We start from the raw sequence: 23,087 nt of genomic DNA on the forward strand, positions 1-23,087 counted from the left end.
AAAGGAGAATGGCCAGAGATTCTTTTCTTTTCAATAAAAAGGACTCTTTATTCTCTTGCTAAATCACATTAACTAGTGCTCTTAAAATACCGGTTAAGTATACTTGAGAAAGAAATAGTAGGTTTCAAAAATATCGATCGCAATGTAACGAAAAAGGTTCATCACCATAGAAAATTTGCAAACTTCTCTAATGGGTTCAAGTACTAAGAATAAAAGGGACCATACAATCATGTTCAATCATCCTCATTCGCATCATATTCTCGTTCTTGTCTTGCGTTTCATATCCATCTCTGCTGCTAATCATCAGTCGTTTCCGCCTTCACCGACATTCTCCGGAGCAATGTGGACAGATCCTACACAAAACCCACATGTTTCGACGATTGAGATTAATGAGGCTCCCACGCATCCGGCTCATGCATTAATAAGGCCAGTTTCCGCGAGCATAGTATTGTCGCCATGTTTCCCTAGCAATACCAATGTGTTCCCCAGTACTGAATCCACTCTTTGGAAACCCAACTTGCGTGTCTGCAAAAGCCATTCATCCGTACACTATTTCATCAAGCTGCAAATTGCCAGAAGGGCAAGCAAATGATCCTACAGATCTGACCAGAAGACATTGATTCAACAGATTGAAAAGATAACATGCATAAAGATCCTCACGAATCTTAGGTAACCAGTTTCGGTTTCCAAAGCTAGAATGAGAACATTCCGCAACCGACTTCTACATCGTTGCAGAATCATTACATTAAATTCTGCAGATTGTCGGGCAAACTTAGCATCTCTTTGCAGTTAAGGAAGCGGAGCGCTTCATCCAAGGCACCGCAGATAATTCTAAGCCGAAAAAGGCCTGAGTTTTTACATTACCTGCACATATTTTTGCATGTATTCAAGCCTAAACTTTACCCATATTATAAAGATACACCCAACAACGGACTCGTCCCCCGAGAACTCCCAAGGATTTAACGAGGATGGCAGAATAGGCGAATCATAAGGAAGCTCCTTAGAATGGATAAAAGAGTCATCTTTAACAACCAAAAAAGTACTGGAAGAAAGAAAGATCGGCTTGCCCACCTGTTACTCCATCTACTTATTCCCCTTTTTCCACAAGACACCGATTTTCTTCAGCACGTTTCCATTTTTCTTCTTGGGAGATTCATCATCCGTGTCTTCGAAATAAGGTGAACCAAGATTATGGTAATTGTCAAGGGAGCTTGGTCTTTCGACAAACTTCCCGTTGTTCCCAGAAGAAAGCATGGCGGCGGCAGCCTCGGCTGCTTTCCTCCACTGGTCAGATTGCACCTTCAGCCTCCTCAACTCGGCCTCCATTTCCAAGTTCACAGCTTGAGCTGCATCGAGCTGCTCAGTGACCCGAGCCGCTCTCCTACTGCTTTTATCGGCCTCCTCCGTCAGATATCCCAGTTTCATCAAAGCCTCTCGCTCCGTGGTCCGTGCAGCTTCCACTAAAGCCACTGCCTCATCACTTGCTTTGCTCTTGTCCACGTCCCTCTCATTTATTTCATGCCTGAGCCTTTTGTTTTCCTCGGCTAAATTCTGCATCTCTCTTGTTTTTTCCAACAAATTCTCTTTCAACCCTTCCAAATCCACCTGAGACTTGCTCAACTCCATCTTGAGTTCATATTCTCTTGCACTGTCCTGGTTGTTCTCCTTCTTCACACTTAGTTTCTGATTCTCATCCAAGACAGTCTGGAATTCTGCTTCCTTTTCCTTTGATTTTGCAGTCAGTTCTTCAATAAGACTCTTGGCCGCCTCTAATTCGCCCTCCAGTATAGCCTGCCTCTGGAAGGACTCTCGTTTTATATTTTCGGCAGTTTCATAAGCACTTCTGATTTGCAATGTGCTCTGGATATACTCGTCTTGATACCTGGTCTCAGCAGTACCCAGAGCCGACTTTAACTGAATTACCTCAAGTTTTGCGGAATTAAGCTCTGCTTTGAGTTTGTTTATGTCTTCATCTGTGCTAACTCCGGGTGGGAGGTTCACATCGCTTGTGGAATTAGCTTGACAATTGTTGCTGCCACTATGATCTGCTTGGAGTTTCTTCACTAGATCATCCAAAGACTTTTCTCGAGATTTCGACTGTTCTAGCTCATCAAATAGAGAGCTATAAGCCTCCTTGGCTTTCATGCTCTCTGAACGAAATATCTCAACAGTGACATTTGCCGCTTCCAATTGCTTCTGAGTATTGTTTACGACTTCTAGAGCCTGAGCTTCCGACTCTCTGCAGTTAGTAAGCTCGATCCTCAGGTTTTCAACGAGGGCTAGGGTTTCTGAAAGTTCCATCCTCATACGCTGGATCTCATGATGTGCTGATTCTGCATGCTTAGTTTGGGTAGCTTCAGATTCAGCCACCATCTCTAGGTGTGCTTTGAGCTTCTTTATCTCATTCATGGCTGAAGCTAATGCAGCCGAATCCAAAGAGTATTGCTTTTGGATGGCCTCGAGTTCAGACTGCCAGGATTTATCACGCTCTTGGGAAATTTTAAGCAGATCTTGAACCCGGGCTTCCTCAGAAGCCGAAATCTCGGAGAGCTGTTCTTGCGACTCCTCGAGTGTCCTTGACATGGCCGAGAGCTGCTTCCTGGCCTCTTCAGCTTCCTGCTGGGCTTGCCTCTTCGCCAATTCAGATGAGTCCAATTGGTTCTTTGCTTTCTTCAGATCTTCTTGGAGTTGAACGATCTGTGATTCCAATTCAGATGCTCTGCTCAGGCGTTTCTTCTGTAGCTCATGAACGCAAAAACACTTATCATTAAAAGACAAAATCAAGGCTCAGAGAAACTTCATAGAGATAACTTCCATGGTGTAAGTGGCCATGTATAAAAGTATTGTCTATTAACTAGTATTGCAAATGTTCTTATACATCTGGCGTGTTTAATTATAGCCAGATGATAACAACTGAAACGGGTTATTTTGTCATCCACAAAAGCAAGCTTGCTTAAAATCTGATTTCAAAGCCAGTACTGAATAAGTAGTATTAAAAACATTTTACAATGCAGAAACTTCTCAACTGTCAGCAGTCTTGAACAAAACAATTGTTTTTAAGAAACTTACAACAAAGACCAAAACAGTAAGCATAGAAGGGTGAGAGAATGCATGTGCTAGCATGCAAATCCATGAATGAGGCATCAATTTCAGATTTGAGTCAACAGTGGGTTCCGATATTGCTTTCTCAAAGAGTACCTCAGTTGATACCGAACTTCGAGGCGACTTGCGCACACCAACTTTAGGACTTTTGTCTTTAGGAGTCCTTGCGGTGGCATTTGGGGAGGACGAAATTTTCTCCAAATCAGATCCTGGAATCTTGAGCTGGCGTGAAGTTCGAGGTGTTCCAGGCGATTTCCTTTGAGGAACTTCCTGAGAATTGGTTCTGCACCACAAGTTCAACATCAAAATCAATTAGTACTTTGTCTCACCAACATGCACAAAAAATAAATCATATTAAATTACAGTAGAAGAAATACAGTTCTTCCGGCTGCAACATATTAGTCAATGCAGAACCACCATTATAGGAATGTTAAGAAGGGAAGGGCCAACAGCACTTAATAAATTTTTCAACGCTCATTGTGGTTCAGGTGCAACTTTTTAGTCATCAATAACCAGCAGATGTCTAGACTGCTGTCCTTTCAAGCTGGTGTACCAACACTTGCAGGCTAATTATGCATTTAAAGTATGTGTGCAAGGTGAAGATCACCATTAATTAACTAGAACCTCCTTGAGAAAACACAAGCTGCTTGACAGCAAAATCAATGAGGCATACATAATGTCTAACGTATATGTTATGAAGCTACCATACACTTGACATGTCTAGTCAGTAGCATATAAACCAAAAAGAAATGTGACATTTTTTTCATGGAGAAAAATAGAACCCATACTAAAATTGCCTAGGAATGTGAAAACAGAATATTTAGTATGACAAGAAATTGAAACCTGTTTTGGAGTTTTTATATGCACTCAATAAAAGAAAGTTAAAAAAGAAATTGCATAAATTTGCATACAGGTAGAGAACTTCCGATTTTTGAATTTAGAAGACATTATGATGATTGAGTCTTCAAGAAGTTGGAGGTGATTACCAACAGAAATGCATTCTTACAATCAGCAAAGAATTAACACAGAAGGTATGCATCTGATATAGCTCCGCAGGATTCCAGTTAGTAGCTGATACATAAATTTGACACATGGTAGAGAAAGATATCCAAAATGAGGCGAGAAGAACATGATCTATGCGAATAGCTAGGTTCCTGCCATGGCTCATACAATATCAGACTGAAAACAGAAACAAGTCCATGGATTAGTGCAGATAAAGGCTGTGTCTAATAGATCATTCGGCAAAGATTACGATGACACAGATCGTGAGAAGCACTTCCTTGTTCTGTTACCAGAACAAGCATCTTGCCCTAATTCTCTCACATGTTCTCACAAAATGCTCCCAAAGCAAATTCAAGAACATGCTGTTAACAACAACATGTTCACAACAACAGAATCTTTGTATTCTTAACTGGAAAGACACTGATGTTGGTCAGGTGACACTCATAGCATCCTATCGCAAGCTTTCCTCATTCATCGATAATCTCTTTAATTAATAGAAGTAAAAATACCAAGTCGGAGAATGCTAGCACATCAGATCAAACAGCTAACTCACCGTGCTTGTGGTGTCTGCATGATTCAGGTCCTCCTCAACCAAATAGCGAAACGAGTAGAGACCAACCCTCCCTTCACAACCCCCTGACCCACACCTCCTGCAGCATTTTCATTGAAACTCCTTGGAGAAATTAATGGGAAAGAAAAAGAAAAAGAAATAGGATGTGCAAGCATGTCGGAATGTAAGTATGATGATGTATAAAAGAAACTAAGGTTACTGGTCCTCAACAGGGACAGCCACCTCAAAGAGTATTTAGTACATTACCCAACAAACAAACAAACAAACAAACAAACACAAGATCCCTTCAAAGAAACTCTACAGAAACTTTCCACCCCACTACCAACCGCATCCACAAAACAAGGACCCTAAAAGATTTTAGCCATTTAAGAAAATAGAAAGACCATGAAAGAACTCACTGAATTCATCACCAACACCGTCTCTGCAATTTTTTTTTCCGCTCTTTCTTGATTATATTTTCCTCCTCACTTTCCTTCCCTTCTACTCTATCACTTAACTCTTGTCTTTAAGGCACATCATTGGAGGACAACCCAACATTAGGGACCGAAAAGCAAAAGGAGCAATAAATGAAAGTAATGGACCACGAAGACCGCCGTTTGCATAAGAAAATCACTGGCGAACCTCCTGAGGAAGAGGGAAGATCCCCAAAAAAACCTCAACATCAAGCACCGACAGCTTGCGTAACGCCTCGCAGGGCACTTCCGTTATGAAATCACGAGCGACAACGCCCCCACAAATATCTAGCGAAATCATTCAAAAAGCATGAAAACTGCCATTGATGGTAAATACTTATCAGGCGGGCAAAAGCAGCACCACCTTCGAGAGGGAAAAAGGAACAGGGAAGCTACAGTAGAAAAGGCTCGAACTTTACTTGACGAGCTCAGACCAAAGAAAATATGTCCCCAAGAGAAAATCTGCTTTTAAATTTACAAGAGAACCCCATTTCAGGTTTCTCCGCTTAAAGGCGAGCGAAGGAAGAAAGGTCCTAACTTGATGCGAACGGATATGCATTCCACCCGGAAAAAAAAAAAAAAAGCAGAGGAGTTATACCACAACACATGGCTCAGAGAAAAGGAAAAAAGAAAACAGAGTACCTGTGTAGTTACAAAAGAAGTAAACTTCAATGGAAAATGCGGGACAAAAGGAAGAAGAACGAGAGCATTTTGAGCTTACCACTGGCGGATGAGTTTTCCAAATGGCGGGTTTGAAACGGGGACACGAGTTGGCTCCTTTTGAACAATGCGGGCGAAAACAAGTACAAAGGCTCCGAGAAAAAGCCGAGAAAAATGGAGAAAGGAACCCTAAGGAGACGGAGGTCAGAGGAAGGAAGTGACTTTGACTATACTGGACTGGGCCAATGGCATCTTCGCCTTCTGGTTCTTCTTCTTCTTCTTCGTCAGCCTCAGCGGTCTTTCTTCACTTTGAATTTCTCCAAAACTCAGCCTTTGAAGTAAGAGGAAGAGAGAGAGAGAGACAGGGAGACCACGCTGACTCCTTGACTGTTGCAGTACTCTTCACGATGCCACGCTCTCTGCCTTCGCACGCGCCTTTTATTAGTGACCCGTCGTTTCTCGCAGTTCATCCCAGGATTAAAGTGGCTACATCCACTTTCAACTATGTCTATTCAGATGACTTCCCTTTTTTCTCTGTAACCTCTCTCTTTAATGACATGTTCCCTGCTTTTCTCTCAAACCCTGTCGTTGAAAGCGTCAAAGGAAAAGCTACTCTCCTTCTTGGCTCATCTGATGGAAAGGTTCAACATAAAAACCTATGACAGAGTAGGTGGCTTGAAGCTCTTGCTCCGAAAACATCAGCCAGGAGCGGAGGTCATATTGATTTCAGTACAGTAGTAGTAAACTTGAAGGAGAAAGAGACAACACTTCAGGCTTTTCTGATTTTACTGCATGATGATTCTCTTGAAAAAGATCAAAACCGCTGTTCTTTATTTCAGAGTTACTAAAATGAGGAGAATAAAATCCATTAGCGGATTTTTACTAAGAATGAACAAGGGAACCCAGGGCTTCCCCAAACACATTTGTTAAGAGCGTCATTAATTGTGTTTTACTTTTATTTGAAATATGTCACTTTTTTCTTAAATACTCCCTTTTGATTTTCCAGATACATCCATATGCATTATTCCCAATTTTAATAGTCTTAATTGGTATTTCAATGTCAATTGTTGATAAGATCCATTTCTCCAAAAGAAGTAGCGGAAACTCCAATTCCATCTGATTTGTGAAGTTGATATTGGAATGTGATGAGCAACAACCAATCATTAACCTTGAAATGAAGGGTACCAACGAGGGGCATTTGTTTGGGGAAAGAACAACAATTAAGTTAAAGGTTAATACCACAAAAAAAACTCTCAAAGTGGTACATCTATAACAAACTTACCTTAAATTAATTTTTTTATCATGAAAAATTACAAATCGGAACATATATGATAAATTTATGCTCCATTAATATTCCTTAAACTTTATAGTCATAAATTGACATATGATAGCTAATAAGTGTACCAATTAAGGGTTTTTTTTCTTCCATTTATCATAAGTGTAGCGATTTGTAATTTTCCGTTAGATTAGTCTAATTTAACAAAGAGTGAATTTACCATACATATATCGATTTTTGGGTTTTTGATGATTAAAAAATTCGTTTGGGTTCATGTATTAACCTTGATTAGAATCTTTGGAGAGAGTCAAACAAAGAAGAAGGGGAGAAACAGTACGGTTTGTAGATCCCAAATCTTGATTGGAACCCAAAATATCTCAAAGAATCTTCCTAATTAAAATTGCAGGAAGGGTGTCCTAGAACACGTGCTTAGTGCCCCCATTCGATGTATGTGCCGATTTGCTCGAAACAGGCTGGGGTCGATCGGCAAACGCTGAAATCGCCCCATGTTGCTGTTTGGTCGGATCGATAGGTCTAAAGTCACGGGCACAAACATCGCCGGTCAGCGTCACATGGGCAGCGGAAGAGGCCGACCCTTGCGATTATCAAGAGTTCTGCACGGGTCTCGGCCTCGTTCGTCCGCTGCAGAGAAGCACACGTCGTCAGCTCTTGCTTGCCTTAAAGTGGGGGAAGAGCTACGGACAAGAGGGGGCAAGAACAGTCGAAGCATCGATGTTGGCTAAACTGTTTTAAGGGACCCGAAAGGGAGAAAAGGAAAAGAACATGTGATAGCTTACTAAAAAAGCTTGATCCCAGTCTGGGGTTTGTGATGTTGATTGTGGGACATTTTGGCCTGGGTTCAAATACACATGATGTCCTTGGGACCAAGAAGATAGATAGGTTGCAGAGGACAGAGAATTTATTTTCGTAAGGAGTAATGAGGTTGGTAATCCTCGATTTCTTTCTTAAAAATGTCCGGTGTGGTTTTTGAAGTTGATGGTGTTAGCTATTATGGACACTAATGTCTTTTTTTTTTTTTGCTCGATCATATGCTAAGCCTACTCTAACACTCACTCGACTTTTTGTCTACCCCTCATGCGGGACGTGAGTCGAAACCTCCTCCTGAAATAAAATCGTTCCCACTCCAATCCTTCCTAAGAATGTGGGGATTTGAACCCTTCACCTCCCCCTTCCAAGTTGGAAGAGTGACCACTGAGGCGAACTCCTAATGGTTGGACACTAATGTCTTTGACTAGTCATCAATTTGCACATATTGGCATACACGTGGCTTTCGGGTGAGTGATCTCTCTCTGACTGTACGAAAAAGAAAATAAATTAGTGTAATCCAATTGCAAGCTGCTGATTTTGAACACTGCACCACTCATCAGTGCGACGCTCGACCAAACCGCCCGCTCCATAACATCTACTAGACACAATCGCCGCCCCCACCAGCACCTTAAACTCGACCACCACCACCACCATCATTGCTAGCACTAAAGACTCGACAACTTCAACATCACCATCCTATGCATCATCAAACTCTCTTCCCACTCTTCCTTATCTCCCTTTCTTTTTTTATGTCTACGATCTTGAATTTAGACATCGAAATATGAGGAGTAGAGATCTTGAATCAGAAGAGAGAAAGAGTCATGGCATTGATAGCATTGTTGGACATCATTGGCAGCTAAGGAGGAAGAACAAAGAAAGAAAAGGAAAAAGTTAAAACAGGAAAAAGAAAAAAAAAAAAGAAATATCTTCCATGGATTGGAAATACATAAATTATTTATCTATATTTTTAGCCCACATTCCTAGGTGGCAATCTACATTAGAGAAAAGCATGCTATATTACGTTGTATATAATAGAAAGACCACATTCAACCGACTTTTAAAAGCTTGCGGAAGAGATTGAATAAAATTGATTTAGGTTTGATATTGAATCCAGGACATGTCAGGAATCATTAGTATTATCCTTCTTCACAATCTTTGATCCGAAGTACATGACGTTTTCTGTTTTTTTTTTTAATCTTAAGAAGAAATCTATCATGGTTTCTTAACAAAATAGGCAATCCTTGGTGCAATTGCAACATGTACTTCTTCTTTTTCCTATTTAACAAATTATGCTGACATCAATGACAACATAAAGACTACTTGATTTGAGAAGACGTGCATGATTTCACAAATATTCAAAGCGAATTTCTACAGTCCCTCGGAAATACTTCTCCAGGGGATTTTTTTAGGGGATTGGAAGATGCATCACGGATGATTTCTAGAGAGATGGGTGGCGGGAAGGGGGGGTGTTGTCGGATCACAAATGAATAGATCGCATTCCCTCATCAAGTAACTTTGGAACGCTCATGCATCACAAGCTGTATGAAAATTAGTACAAAGCACATTTAAGTATAACAAGTTACAAGTGCATGGATCGAGAGAGAGAGAGAGAGAGGACGGTAGGTGAAAATGTACCATTTGGATCGTCAATCCACGACCATTCATAAGCAAGGAGGGAATAAATTAGAGTTCATATCATTGGCATGACATTGCCCTGTGACAAAGTAACGTCCTGGGATAACGTTGACTTGGTTTCATTCTCATGGATGACAAAGTTCAATGATCGATCCTCGGCCTGTGGAAGGACAGGCCCAGATTTCGCTGTAGCACCTGCAGAAAAATTGGAGAAGGAATGCAGCAAAATGTCCCAAACTTTAGGTACGGAGAACACTTGGACTCCACCTTTGTTAATTGAAGCAATCAAAATCCTAATATCTTTTGTTAAACAGTGCAACGGGGCTCTTTTGATTGCCCCAGCTCCGATTTTAGGCTGTCCTGTTGACACTGTTTCGATTGCTTCGCAAACAGTTTCTAGCGGAAGAAAATTTGATTGCACTTTTTCGAAAAGATTCAGGATCGGTTTGGATTTCCGGCCAGGACAATGTTTTAGGGCTTTGACTTTTCACCCGTGGAAGTCAGACAATTAATAATGTTTGGCGACCGCATCAAATTGGCGTGGTCTTCAAGGCTAAGCCAATATGCTTGGTGGTTCCTTAAATTTATTGTGTTCTGTATAATGTCTAATTGTTGGAGATAATTAGGAATTTATTTAGATATTTTTTATGTTAAAGATAATTATGATATTCCTCCGTATTTCTCAAGATTGTATGTATATTACATTTATATCTTTGATTATACATATCTTGATCGGATTATTATCTTAAAATAGTTATATCAAAATATATAGAATTCTCCAATTCTATCTTCTAGATTGTGCTCCTACTCTTATATTAGTGTTGAGTGGTCCTGGACCTCTCTCAGTTCAAAAGTTTACTCAAATATTGAGACTTTCTCTCATACTTATAAATTAATAACTTGCCTCTTTCATATGCAATGTGGAGAAAAAACTCAACAGTCTCTCCCTCACACTTTATTCCTCTAGTCGGAATGACAACAACTTGTGTAATTATTGCATCCAGACTTGTTGATTTTGTTTTTACTTTTTATTGTCCGAATATTTAGGAACTAAGAACATTCCAATTGGTATGCAATTGAATTAAGGTCAAGAGAACCACTAACCCTCGTGTTAACTGGGCTATGATTTTATAGAAGATTTTGTGAGAATATTATCAAGAGTTCTAAAAGTTTAAACAATTATATTAATGTTATTTTATTATTCTATGAGACTAAATAAAGGAATTAAAGCAAAACTACACCAAAAAATAATTATGGCTTTATACTTGACTAATGATAAAATGAAAATGGACAAATTTACAGGGGAAAAAATGATACAGGATTATTAAAAAAGAAGAAAAGAAGAAGAAGAAGAAGAAGTTCAAATGAATTAGAAATGTCTTCAGTGCTTCGCTTGCATGTCTTTGGACTTTCCTCATAACTGTTCGATTTTTGACATCCCAGAATGAATCTGGAGTTCCTGATGCCAAACCATGTTCTTGGAGCAATCTTTTCCTTGAACGCCTTTCAGATTCGTGTCATCCTCAATAACAATTTGCTTCACAAACTTCAATAGATCCTACGCAAGCAAGACGAGAAAATGAAAAGACCCTTGGATCACAATTATAACGGTAAAGAACCAATCAGAAAAGGATAAAAAACTTCGGCGAGTTTTGTTTTGTTCGGTCAGTTTTGCTCTCGTGCGTGAATTTAGTATGTCTCCGAAGTTAAATGGTCCAAATCCTATATGGGTCCAAGAGAAGCACGTGTACAGATTCCGAAAATAAATCCAAAAGCTTGATGCTTTCATATGACCAACCGCTTATGCAAATCTATAAACTATTGGCAAAGGTTGGAGGTTGGCCAAATTTCTACTGAACTAGACTTATCAATTCAGAGAAGCTATATCATATAATTTGCAGCATAAAGATATGATCAGATTCTTAAGTACTCTTTAGCATATTTAATAATTCATAGAGCTGGAAAACTGATAATTTAAAAGAAAACCTCAATTGGCCATGTGTGCATGGACCCATCATTGCATTTGCACCGCACCTATAAAATTTTGTATCTTACTCTGAAGGCCATGCATCTCTTCAATTATGAAATGTCATAGACCAATTTTAAATATGCCTGAATCTGCTAGCCTGCTAACCCAAGTTCAATAAGGTCTTGATTCCACATATTTAAAGCTTGCTTGTGAGGAATTATTTCGAAATTCTTTATCACAAAAACAAGAAATATAAGGCTAGGTACATTAAGACCGGTGTAACTGCCTGTCTGTGTACCTGGCCGGCATTGTTCGTGGTGGTGGTAGGTTGAGCAGACGACGAAGATCGACCCCATCTTTCAGAGTCCCACAGAATCGAACTGTTGAATGCAAAACTTGAAGGATGAATCATCATCAATGGAGGTCTTGGGTCTGTGTCATTGCTCTTGTCACCATCATGCCATCCTCTAACTTGTGAAGCAAGTTTGCACACTGGCCACTTTCCCAACACCCTGCAATTAGTAAGCTGTAATGATATGATCCAAAAGCAAAATGAACTAATGAAGTATGTTCTCATCAGGAAGAGGGGAAAAAAAGAGTTCTAATAGTTTGAATTAGACTTGATGATGGAGTATGACATTCATCTCTGGCTTCTACTCGATCTCTACTTGGTTTGAAACAAAATCATCTTGTACAACCAACACCAGTTTCTTTCATTACCGGCCATTCCGAAGCAGCATTAAATGAAAAGAAGAAAGAATACCAGAAATATCATGACACAGATAAATTTTGAATGTAAAGCAAGTTAGATATTTGTGCATACTCTATCTCCCTGAGCCCCTCAAAGAAATCCAAATCATAAGCATTCGAAATCATCGAAAGATGGAGGATCCCACTTATCCGGTGGTGCACGATGTGCTGCAGAGCAACGTTGAACTGATGATTCGTTCCTGCTTGCGGGTCAGTGAAGTTCTCCTTGGAGACCAAATGCCTATACATAATGCCAGTGTTCCTGAGTATATCCGATACTTCTTTGGATTCGGATTGTCCCTCCACAATGATCCAGAGCAAAGGTGCAGGAATAAGTCTCAAAGTGTTGGACAACCTTCTTAGAAGATTCCTTGAAACTTATGTTTTGTCCCGGTGGGCGTGACAAATTATGAGAAGTCTTCTTGGAATCAATTTGACTTCCTCTTCTTCTTGCTGTAACTGAGCCTCTCCTCCAGCCAAAGCTGCCACGGCCGGTGTCTCAGCTTTTGAACTCGCATCGACGATGCTTATCCTCGGTTTTGGCGCTGTCTGAGGATAGAAATCTGCTTTATCCGAGGTAACTGCTACACGACCGGCAAAACTGGAGGCTTTAATTGTCTGAGCGAAGCCTGTGAAGAAACCAATAACGAGGCATACAGAGAAACGGAAAATGGCTCTCTTCCAACGCTGTGATTTCTTCCTTGATCTTTCCACAGATCCCATCTCTGCAAAAACAAGTTAAGAGTCCCCAGAATCTTGAGCTTTGAGACAGAAATAAATTAACCCGCTGACAGTGAGGGTTGATGCACTACACTAGTCATCCAGAATATTTTATGGGCAAAGGAGCTAATAATATGTATAAAGAAACAGGATTAAAATATGTTGATTTGGATCTAGAGTGAAGGTTTGTATTTGGGAGAGGTAGGGAGCAGGGCAAAGATTCTAATAGTTGTTGATTGTTTTTCCTTCTTTTCTTTTTTTATGTTGAAATAGTTGTGGATTGTCACAGGCAAAGTTAATGCGTATGCCTGAATTTAATCATTTATTCAACTTGGTGAAAACGAGAATTGCTTCACTTGAAGCAAAAGAAAGATGTCAACATATAAATGGACTTGAGCTGAAGATAGGACAAACGGGTTCGAATGAATTTTTCAATTCGATTACGCGAAAAGACAAATCTCTATCTACCGATGGCTGTCAGAATAACTTCGCAACTTGAAAGTTGAAAGTTGACCAGGCACCTTCCGGTCAGTCAGCCACTCTAAAATGGTACAAATTGCTTGTGATTTTATTCTAAGTTCAACTTGGAAAATAAGTTTCGGGATCTTCTGCTGTTTATCAGGTTGTTCTTAATGTCCTTCATCTGAGATCAGCTCATGCACCACGGCGAACATTCTGAAACCAATGAACATCAGGAAAGTACAGGCAGAAGGGATAATCTGAAAGAGTTGAAGCTCTGAATTTCCAAAAGATGCATATAACCAAAAGGTTTTGTGCGCATGTAGCCATGCACAAAATTGCTACGATATAGATTTTTATGCAAGCATCGGGAATCATTTGCCCACCATTTCAGGCTTATGGACGTAGAGAAAGCGCGTCCTCAATGTCACTAAGAAAAAAATATAAGGATGGAAGAAAATGTTTTCCCCGTATTGCTATTCCTTGAACAAAGAGATTCCAACAAAAGACATGCCCAAGGAGGCCGCGAGGGTGTACACAGCCAAACACGGCTAGTGATGACCAGAGACAAAAAACCCATCAAAATTTGCACATCAAAGAGATGGAATTTCGCAGCTAACTCATCTTGTTAAACTAGCTAAAATGATCCACCATAATTTCACAGGCCTAATGTACATAATTGCAAGTTCAAAAGCCAAGAATCAGGGTCATCCTTGAATTAACCAGCCAATTCATCATCCCCGTAATCCTCCCCAAAGTACTTGTCGACCAAACCATTTGCCATATTTCGCAGGTCCTCATTTTCGTGAAACTGGAACCTTTCCATGGCTTCAATCCCATCTTCTCGCTCTACAAGCTTCAGCCCCTCACCATTAGGCATTCCCCTCAAAACCTACCAACATGGATAGCAGAATTAGTAAGAAAAATCCAAGAGTAACTTTCTTAAGCTTGGGAAGCCCAAAGAATTATTTACTACTTTTACTTAGGACTTAACCTCCAAAATTTGAAATTGGAAGAAAAAAAAATATATATATATATAATATATATAAGTCTCGGAAAATTGTAGAAATATTTTATACATCTCTAAGAACCGATATCATGTATTGAAATGGTTTTTAGATTCTTTCAAAAGGTCTGTACGAGCTGCCAAGTTTAAGAAAAGTAGTAAGTTAAAAGTAGAAGTCACTGCAAATAGGTCACTGCCAAGATCAAACGATCTGCCATTCTCATTGCAACACTTTTTATCAATTATCATCACCGTCAGTAACTTCCCAGGCAGCATATTTCAAAAAAATTTCATCTAACAGCAACTGGTCTAGCCAATGCATGGCAAACAAAACACCAAACCTTTCTGACAGAAAGGAATCCCATGCTTACTGTCAGAAAAACTTTCATCAAGTAAATCTTCGTCTGCAGGTTATCATTCTACAAGAGACAAATTGAGAAACAAAAAGAATGGAAAATAGGATGGTTGAATTCAACAGAAAAGGTCTGAAAAAGAAAGCCCGGGATCACCCATGAAAGTCCAATATTCTGGGAAAAAATTTATCCAACTTTTGGGGCTACAGTAGTTGGGAAAGTTGACCTACGAAAAGGTAACTACAAGGTCAGTTACCCAGAAAAGTTTTCAGTCATTCGAGAAGACTAAGCACCCAATATGTGGCCCAGAGAACTTATAAAATCGATGTAAGATGAAAGACATCCTTTAGGGAAAGTTCTATTAATCAAATATAATCTTTTCCTTACCAGCTCTATAAATTGAAGTCCCACTCTTGCCGCCTCAATATCAGCAGACCTTACCAGATCAATAAACCCTGAGAGGCATCCACCACCCACAAGTGAAACTAAGTGTTCCTGAATAAGATAGGGCCTTGCGTCACCTTCTGTTGGGCCAACACAAAGATTTCCCAGGACATATGCCACCTCCTTCCTTACATCAAATGGGGCTGATGAGACAAGGCGTATTAGCCATGGCAATGCCTCACTCGAATATATTAACCTTTTGTGTTCAACAGAACCAGCGGCTATGTTAGATAACACCCATGCTGCTTCCTACAAAAGTTGTGGTTTTCAGCAACAAGGGAAGCTTAAGTTTCGTACTAACAAAAAAAGGACCAAGTATACCTTCTTCAACACTCGGTGCTCACTCTTTAAACATTTTACAACGACCTTCACCACCCCATCTGAGATTGTCAAAATAAAAATTGATAAACACAAAATGCAAAGGGAAACTACTCTTCTTCTCCATATAATTTGCTAACCTGTGACTTCACTCCCGGGGAGGAGAAGAGTATGGGTGGTGTTTGTATCACCAGCCACAAGGTTACCTAAACCCCGCAATACCTAGACGAAAAAAAGCATACACATATCAACAAGATACCAAGAGCAAGCATCTTGAACTAAATCACACCAAATCCAAGACTGAATGACATAAATATGAAGCTGGGAGAGACAGTAACAGAAAAATTAAATTTTATGAACATGTTAAAAGAACATTTATTTTACCTTAGAAGAGAAAAGCTCAAAAATCAACTAGGGTTATTCAGGTAACATAACATTGATGATGATCCATCTAAAAAAAGGTTACTAGTATTAGAATATGGAATGCTCTTTAGGCTTTACCCATATTGGAGAAGCCATCACAGAGAAGCCAAACGCAAGCCAATTTTTGTCTTAACATTACCTACCCAATCCATCCTTAACCTCCAATCACTTTTATAACTTATCCGCACATTAACCAAGATATGCACCATGTTTTCAGTTCAATTTTTTTAAAAATAATGTGTAATAAATCCAGCAGATTGACAAGAAAATATAGTATTGCCTTAATTATGTTACAGAGAGACAAAATGGCAATGATTCTTTCATTTATAAATGACAAGACTAGCATGCGTAGTTGAAATCAGTAAACCTCCATCAATAATTTGAAGGAACATTGAAAGTTCAAAATAATCTCAACATAATTGGCAAAAAAAAAAAAAAAAAAAAGGTCACTCCCTCCCTCCCTCTCCACCTTTTGTTCCTTCTTTATCCTTCATGAATCCATGGTTCTAAGCACCATTGCCATGCTGCCTGAATCATTATGGAAGCAAACACAAGGTGTGGTCATTTCCCTCATGATCCACATCAGAGTTCATATGTTGGACTTGCTTAAAGGAACTGTGGACTCCAATCGTATGTATTGTTTCGTAAAATCTTTACTCCAAAGACTAACAAAAGGGTTGTGCTATGATGCCCTTAAAACCTACCTCAAGCTTCAAAACTACTTTCAACTCATTTTGTACAAATCTGTCAGAAATGTGCTAGGAGATAACTTCAAACAAAACAAAGAAAAACGAATATATTGCGTACAACATGCACCTCTTCCTTTTCTATACACTCAACAGTACTAGGTACGAGGTTTCTGTTAATCCATCGTGCTTACCGGAATGAGCAATTGCAGACTACTCGATGTTGCCAATCTTTCCACAAGGAGTTGAACAACATCATTCTTCACCAATAAATTAGTAGCAAAATTTGAAAGGGCTGAGAGATAAACAACTACCCAAGCAATCTCTGTTGCTAACTCCTCATCCCTGATAATGCCAAAACATTGCCACAAGAAAAGGATTTTTCAGAGAACATCGTAGAATTTCCAAAATAAGAATACAGCAACAAAGCCAAGTCCCCCATCAGGAATAACTTCCCAAGCATTACCAACTGCATTCCTACACTCATAAGCATTCATCAAACTGCTACTAAATCCAATGCCATCAAATCTACGCAATTTCCATACAGGCTCCCACTTGTTCTTTATTTCCATGGTACTTCACAAGAACCAAATTCCAGCTTCTCTATCTGCTTAAGTGGTATCTATGGGATATACTGCATATGACATATCCTCAAAGCAGGGAAACTAATTCCTCACCAAAGCTCTAGGCTAGCCAAAATAACCATACTCCTGATAGAGTTCTCAGCTAAAAGTCTCCATTTACCAAGTCCCAGGCTGTCTTCAGAAGCTTTCTCTCAGGTTGATCATTCTATTTACATAAACAGAAGCCAGCAATGCTATAAAATGCATTCTATGAATTTATGTGGATTATGGACTAGTTTGCCACTGCATCTATAAAGCTTAAAAACGGGACCACTCTGACCAAAACCAAGTACAAGATAAAGAAGACAAACCAGTTGCCACCTGTACATCCATAAACTGAGATAATAGAATTGTCTTTGAGATCAACAAAACCCACTTACGCCTTTTTCAAGTGCCGAACAATTGCATCCAGCACCCCATCAATTTTGATCAGATCGGTCGCTCCTCTAGAATCAGGTCCCTGCATTCAGGCACACAGGAATTATTTCTTAAGTTAAATCTTAAAAAGAGAACAAAAATACAACTCAAGTTAGAGATGCATAATGAATGTAAGATAAGAATAAATACTTCTAGTGCCCTATGAACTTGCATTTCCTATAGCCAAAGTATATCGGCTTAGGAAGCATTATGAACACAAGGGACAGACAAATTACAAAAAAAAAAAAAAAAAAAAAAAAAGACTGAAAAGAAGAAATAAAATCTGTTATCAAATCAGATAACAGAAAGAAATGACAACCAAGCAGGTGGGAAAGAAAGATCCACCATTTCTTAAGAAGTTTATTTAACTACAGTACTGGCATGTATGTCCTTAGTGAAGAATAGAAACCTTGATTAAGTTAGACAATGCCCAGGCAGCTGTTCTCACAGTTGAACCCTTGTTTGGAAGCATCATTCTTGCAAGAGGTAGTAAGGACCCTTGTGAGAGCAAAATGTTTCTCAGCTCCTCTCCTTCACCGGCCACATTTCCCAATGCCCATGCACACTGCTCGGCAACAGGTAAAGAACTCTTCTCTGAGAAACAAATGCAATTTCATGAGCGAAAACTACTCGGAGACGAGACTTAGCTTCAAGAGGATAATTTCTGATCTTATCATTCAGAAGGGGCGGGGTGGTGGGCAGGAACTAGCCTAGGATGGCAAAGAGTCAGATAAAAAGATTAAAATGAACACGCACAGTCAATTATGAACATCTGGAAAGGAATAAAAGTATGGTCCATGCTTTAGGAGACAACTATAGATCCTTGATCAGTATAGAATACAATAAAAAATACTGTGTTATTTTGATCCCTTATTGGAGGTAGAATTTAACTGAAGAATAAGAAAAATATACAACACACAGGAAGATAAAATATACAAATTGGCGCTTTAGCTCAGACTGATAATTCACACTTTTAGAATGGAGAGAACCATGGAAAGACACTATGATCAAATATCACAAGGAAAATGTTTCCACCAGGATATCATATCAAAGATGACATTTAGTTGGATTAATATTTACCACTCTACCTGTAGAAGAATACATCTAGCACAGCGACACACCATAGATAAGATATACTAAATGCAGATAACTGACTTAAGACAAAAACAAAATCCTTACATGTAGTAATTGCTATAAGTTCAATAATTTAGGTTTTTGCCACAGATCAAGTAAACTCTCCGCAACTTTCACAGATTTCATGAAGCAGTGAATATTTTTAGCCCAGAAGAAATGTGAGGGACATCTATTGATGCTCTCAGCGAGCAAAGTGACAGAACACTCTAAAAATGGTAAAAGGCTAAATAATTAGGTTGTTTTTGGATATATTCCTTTCTCTTTCAGCTTCAGCTTTCAGCATAAAAATTCTATTTCAATCAGTTTCAATGGGATCCACACCATAATATGACATATTTACATTCCCTGGCCCAAAAAAGCTGGTACGACATCATTTCTACAATAGAAGATGTTGCAAAATCCAACGTACCACCAATATGAGCAATAAGCATTGGCAATCCGGGCAACAAAGCTTTAGTTTGTTCTGGTTTTCCTGCAGCGATGTTTGTAAGGCACCATGCTGCCTCAAGCAACTGCGATGTTCAAGAAGAGATGTCTAAATGGGATAATTCTTACTGAAGCAAGCGCCACACGAAATAAAAGAGAAGCTTCATGTGCCCATTAAATTTGAGCATGTCTACACTTTCAGCAAACAAGAAGAGATGATGATTGTTCATCCTATTATAGCAATTAACATCATTTCCTACATGTTTATGGTATAAACACAACCATAAACAACAATAACCAAAAGAAGAGCGCACTCAACATAATCTTTGAACCTGTTCATCTGGAGAGCCAAAAGAAAGACACTGCACAAGAATGGGTATTGCTCCTGCGTTGAGAGCAGCTTCAACAGGAGGAAACTCGGATTTTGATAATAAACGCCTTAATTCACGGAGAGCACTCACTCTTTTCTGCATTGCACCTTTTCCCCTTAAAAAACAATAAGCACAGTATAAGATACTTTGAACATTTATAAATCCCTTAAGAATATGAGAACATTCAGCCGTTAGCAGATAAACCGTATCCCTCAATGAAGTAATTCAAAAAGTCTGTGAGCTTACTATCAAGGTCACTTAAGCAAATAAACTAATCAGCTTCTGTTAAAATTATCTAACTCTAAAGACTTGTCTGAGTTAAACTCAATGATACAGATGCTAGAAGTTGCAGGCATCTTTGTTGTTAAAAATGACAGGTTGTTGTCACACTTGCACATAGAACACACTTATTCGGAAACCAGAAAATGTCCAAAGTAGAACTCATTGAGCCATACACTAGGAAAAGTTAATATGATATTAAAAACTAGTGAGTTAATATGATATTAAAAAATCAAATAGGTAGATTCCATGTGGGAGGAGTCCAAAGCATTGTTGTCAGATAACCATATCTAGTTGCCCTAGACAGAATGCATGCCTTATTAGTTTACCCCACTTGCAAGTTACCATCATAGAAGTCATAGTAATACAACAGCCCAATGGTACATGAATGTAAACAAAAAATGTTAAGATATATGCTCGATACATATCCTAGATATGTATTCCGATGCTTAACATGATGTTAAAGCTGAGATTATACTTTCGATTCCTAGCACTCCCTTACTTTGTTGTATGGTTACCAGGTATCCTCATTGACATGGTTATGGTCACATCTGATATTATGTTCTGCATGTAGGAACAGATCGACCTTATTGCATGTGGGGTCAAGTGGCCCCACTAACTTTTTGCCAAAGTACTAAGTTGGCACACGTAAAAAACTCTTTCAATTTTGCCCCCACTAAATTTCTAAAAGTACTAAGAGAAGCCTTTTCCTTCAATTGGCCCCACCGTTCAGAATCCCATCTGAACATTATATACTTGTTTGAAAATATAATAGATGCAGACAGAATCGTTTCAAGTAAAAAAGCTCCATAAATTTATCAAAATCGAATATGATACTATTATTAATTATTAAGTTTGCTTCCCACTGAGAACAAAATCTACATCCATCCATGTTGGCATGTAAGGCCCCATCTATACACAATACAGAACAGTTACTTGATGTACGTTGTTAATCTTTTAATTAGAAGTCAGCCATTGAGAAATATGCCCCAACTTTTCACTGAGAATAGAATGCATCGTAATGACAAGAGGGTGAGGAGACACATACTGGTATGCAATAGCAGCCTTCAACTCTTCAACAGCCGAGGAAGTTTGAGCTTCCAAAACAGACTGCTCCTCATCGACCACCATGTCAATGTCAGGGGAGACATCACCTTCGACGTCGCCATCGCCATCGCCATCGCCATCGCCATTAGCACTACCACTAACCCCAATCCTGCATAACCGCTTCGCGCGAACTAATGATTCTCTTCTTTCTTTCCCCACAGCCACAGCTTGTCGCCGCCTCCTCTGTGCCGCGACATTGCCAACTAAATTTCCGAGAACAAAAGAAACAATTACTCACAAAATTATTCCCATGAACAAAACTGCCCCAACAAAATTGAACTCTTCGGAATACCCAGAATGCCCATCTTCACGTATTTAAATAAATAAATTCATAAGTAAAAATCCAGATGTGAGTTTCAACCCTACATAGTGTTTTTGACAATAGACTGAGAGAGCCCGCTATACAGCTATTAAGCAAAAGGCTTGATGGGTCCATTTCTATTCTCCGCCCACGCGACTGTGGGAAATACCAGAACGAACGATCAAAAGGAAGCCGAGCGCTTACACACACGCAAAGGGACAAAAAAATAAAAAAGAAGAGGAGAAAGAAGGAACCCCGAGCAAAGCTTGGCTCAGAAAAAAAGGAAGAAAAAGCTAGTTTCGAATATACTTCGCGATCGACTGTTCAGATTCTACGCCGATGCACCGCAAGATCAAAACTTTAAGAGCATACCGGCGTCAAAAGATAGAGGGAAATGATCAGAAGCGAAAGGCTACCTGAAGACTTGATGGGGTCTCTTCGGAGGGGCGAGGCGTCGTCGGCCATTGACGCACGCCCGATTGCAAGCGGGGAGAACTTAATCAGTCGCCGGCGACGGCGAGGGGAGGTCGGAGAAGAATGGCGCAACGCCTGAAACCTCTCACCGTCTCGCCCGGTGGGTTTTCTTCGGCGGAGAAGTGAATAGAAGAGGAGCCAAAAATTCCCTCGCTGTGCGGGGAAGAGCGTGATGCGTGATGAATATTTTAAATTATATTTACTTAAATAATTTCTTCTTCTTCTCTTTTTTTTTTTTTTTTTTTTTTTTTTTGGGGGAGGGGTCTGAGTACACTAATAATTGAAAAGGCAGGGTACAACCGGGAAATTATTATTCACGAGAGATGTGTATAAAGTCGTTGAAAATTGCAAAAGTGGTCCATGTGCATTTATTATATTTTGGTTCTCAAAATTAGTATATAATGTAGTCTGAATCTCCAATGAAGATTTCGAGAAATTACATAATTGATTTTTGTATTATCGCTAATGTTCAAAATTGATGTTCGTGCTTTTATTTTGTGATGCTTGACATCTGAATTTTATTTAAAGGTCTTTCTTGCATTTAAGAAAAGGAGAAAAATAGAAAATTGAGATGCAATTTCCTACTTGAGAAACTCTATGAAATTTGGATTTTAAAACTCATTTTCACGCAAAAAGGGGTCATTTATTTTTCAAGAAAAGTTCCCAGACTCTTTACCAACCTCTATTGGGTTTACGTTGGATTTAACCTTAAAAATTAAATTTGAAATTAACTGACGAAGCGCTCAGATAATATTCAAGAGAAAAAAGGAACCCGTCGAATTTATTTGTTTTCACAGGTTTGCCTGCATTATTCAACGCCAATAGAAATTCACACATATTTTCTTGCTTGTATTCAGACTATTATATTTTTTTTATGGAAAAAATTATCAAAAAACATTTCTCTCATTTTCTAACATTTTGATTGTTTAGGAAAATATTTCATTATTAACAAATCTATGCTTAAATTAAAAAAATGATTTTCTCCTCTAAAAATCAAAAATAATTTCTCATAATATGACTAGACAATCACACTTTAACCAAATATCTAATAGCTGGGCACAAAAAATCCAACGTCCATGCCTAAGTCCTCAACAGTCAAAATGGGGTCCACAGATGTTGCACTTGGGAACTCGGGTCCTTAGTAGCCAGGCTCAAGTTTTCCATACCTGTGCCCAAGTTTAGTGGCCACATTTGTGCACTCAACTCCTAGTCCAAAGTCCATCGAACCAATTCCTTGACAACCTATGTCGAGTCCACAAGGCTAGCCAAGGGCCTTGAGACTTACTTGAGTGCTTGACTCC

General features: G+C 39.2%; 3 protein-coding genes across 5 annotated transcripts; all 3 read right to left on the reverse strand.

Annotated features, from left to right (window-relative positions):
* Positions 1-145: 145 nt before the first annotated feature.
* LOC104426538 (interactor of constitutive active ROPs 2, chloroplastic) lies at positions 146-6,440 on the reverse strand. Of its 3 annotated transcripts, none has more exons than XM_010039636.3 (4): positions 4,658-4,844; positions 3,199-3,385; positions 1,072-2,736; positions 146-353 (listed from the first exon to the last, which is right to left on the reverse strand). In XM_010039636.3, exons 1-3 carry the CDS (start codon positions 4,675-4,677, stop codon positions 1,084-1,086), a joined length of 1,860 nt encoding a protein of 619 aa, XP_010037938.2. In that variant the 5' UTR covers positions 4,678-4,844; the 3' UTR covers positions 146-353; positions 1,072-1,083. The 3 variants fall into 3 exon arrangements, with proteins under 3 accessions (XP_010037938.2, XP_010037937.2, XP_010037936.2); XM_010039635.3 differs by lacking the exon at positions 146-353 and adding an exon at positions 363-525; XM_010039634.3 differs by lacking the exon at positions 146-353 and adding an exon at positions 5,849-6,440 and having other exon boundaries at positions 604-2,736; positions 4,658-4,754.
* Positions 6,441-10,762: 4,322 nt separating this feature from the next.
* Positions 10,763-13,227, reverse strand: LOC104426539 (beta-1,4-xylosyltransferase IRX9). The gene is made up of 3 exons (XM_010039637.3): positions 12,319-13,227; positions 11,794-12,007; positions 10,763-11,084 (listed from the first exon to the last, which is right to left on the reverse strand). The coding sequence occupies exons 1-3, from the start codon at positions 12,492-12,494 to the stop codon at positions 10,941-10,943; spliced, it is 534 nt and encodes a 177-aa protein (XP_010037939.2). The 5' UTR covers positions 12,495-13,227; the 3' UTR covers positions 10,763-10,940.
* Positions 13,228-13,829: 602 nt separating this feature from the next.
* LOC104426541 (importin subunit alpha-9) lies at positions 13,830-21,954 on the reverse strand. Its single transcript, XM_010039638.3, has 11 exons — positions 21,729-21,954; positions 20,953-21,214; positions 19,587-19,740; positions 19,238-19,340; positions 18,104-18,288; positions 17,658-17,737; positions 16,849-16,999; positions 15,686-15,767; positions 15,549-15,607; positions 15,171-15,476; positions 13,830-14,316 (listed from the first exon to the last, which is right to left on the reverse strand). Exons 1-11 carry the CDS (start codon positions 21,775-21,777, stop codon positions 14,143-14,145), a joined length of 1,605 nt encoding a protein of 534 aa, XP_010037940.2. The 5' UTR covers positions 21,778-21,954; the 3' UTR covers positions 13,830-14,142.
* Between the last annotated feature and the right edge of the window lie 1,133 nt (positions 21,955-23,087).

The sequence above is a fragment of the Eucalyptus grandis genome, chromosome 11 (genome assembly GCF_016545825.1).
Source record: "Eucalyptus grandis isolate ANBG69807.140 chromosome 11, ASM1654582v1, whole genome shotgun sequence".
Classification (NCBI taxonomy): domain Eukaryota; kingdom Viridiplantae; phylum Streptophyta; class Magnoliopsida; order Myrtales; family Myrtaceae; genus Eucalyptus; species Eucalyptus grandis.

Excerpts from the sequence above, each read along its gene's own strand:
- LOC104426539 (XM_010039637.3), bottom strand. The coding sequence starts at position 12,494 with ATGTATAGGCATTTGGTCTCCAAGGAGAACTTCACTGACCCGCAAGCA. Across the intron at positions 12,008-12,318 it reads GAGGGGCTCAGGGAGATAGA|GGTGTTGGGAAAGTGGCCAG; the intron begins GTATGCACAAAT and ends TACTAATTGCAG. Across the intron at positions 11,085-11,793 it reads CCACGAACAATGCCGGCCAG|GATCTATTGAAGTTTGTGAA; the intron begins GTACACAGACAG and ends TTGCTTGCGTAG.
- LOC104426538 (XM_010039636.3), bottom strand. The coding sequence starts at position 4,677 with ATGCAGACACCACAAGCACG. Across the intron at positions 3,386-4,657 it reads ATGCAGACACCACAAGCACG|AACCAATTCTCAGGAAGTTC; the intron begins GTGAGTTAGCTG and ends CTTGTGGTGCAG. Across the intron at positions 2,737-3,198 it reads GAAGTTCGGTATCAACTGAG|AAGAAACGCCTGAGCAGAGC; the intron begins GTACTCTTTGAG and ends CATGAGCTACAG.
- LOC104426541 (XM_010039638.3), bottom strand. The coding sequence starts at position 21,777 with ATGGCCGACGACGCCTCGCCCCTCCGAAGAGACCCCATCAAGTCTTCA. Across the intron at positions 19,741-20,952 it reads AAGGCTGCTATTGCATACCA|GGGAAAAGGTGCAATGCAGA; the intron begins GTATGTGTCTCC and ends TTGTTTTTTAAG. Across the intron at positions 15,768-16,848 it reads GTCTGCAATTGCTCATTCCG|GTATTGCGGGGTTTAGGTAA; the intron begins GTAAGCACGATG and ends TTTTTCGTCTAG.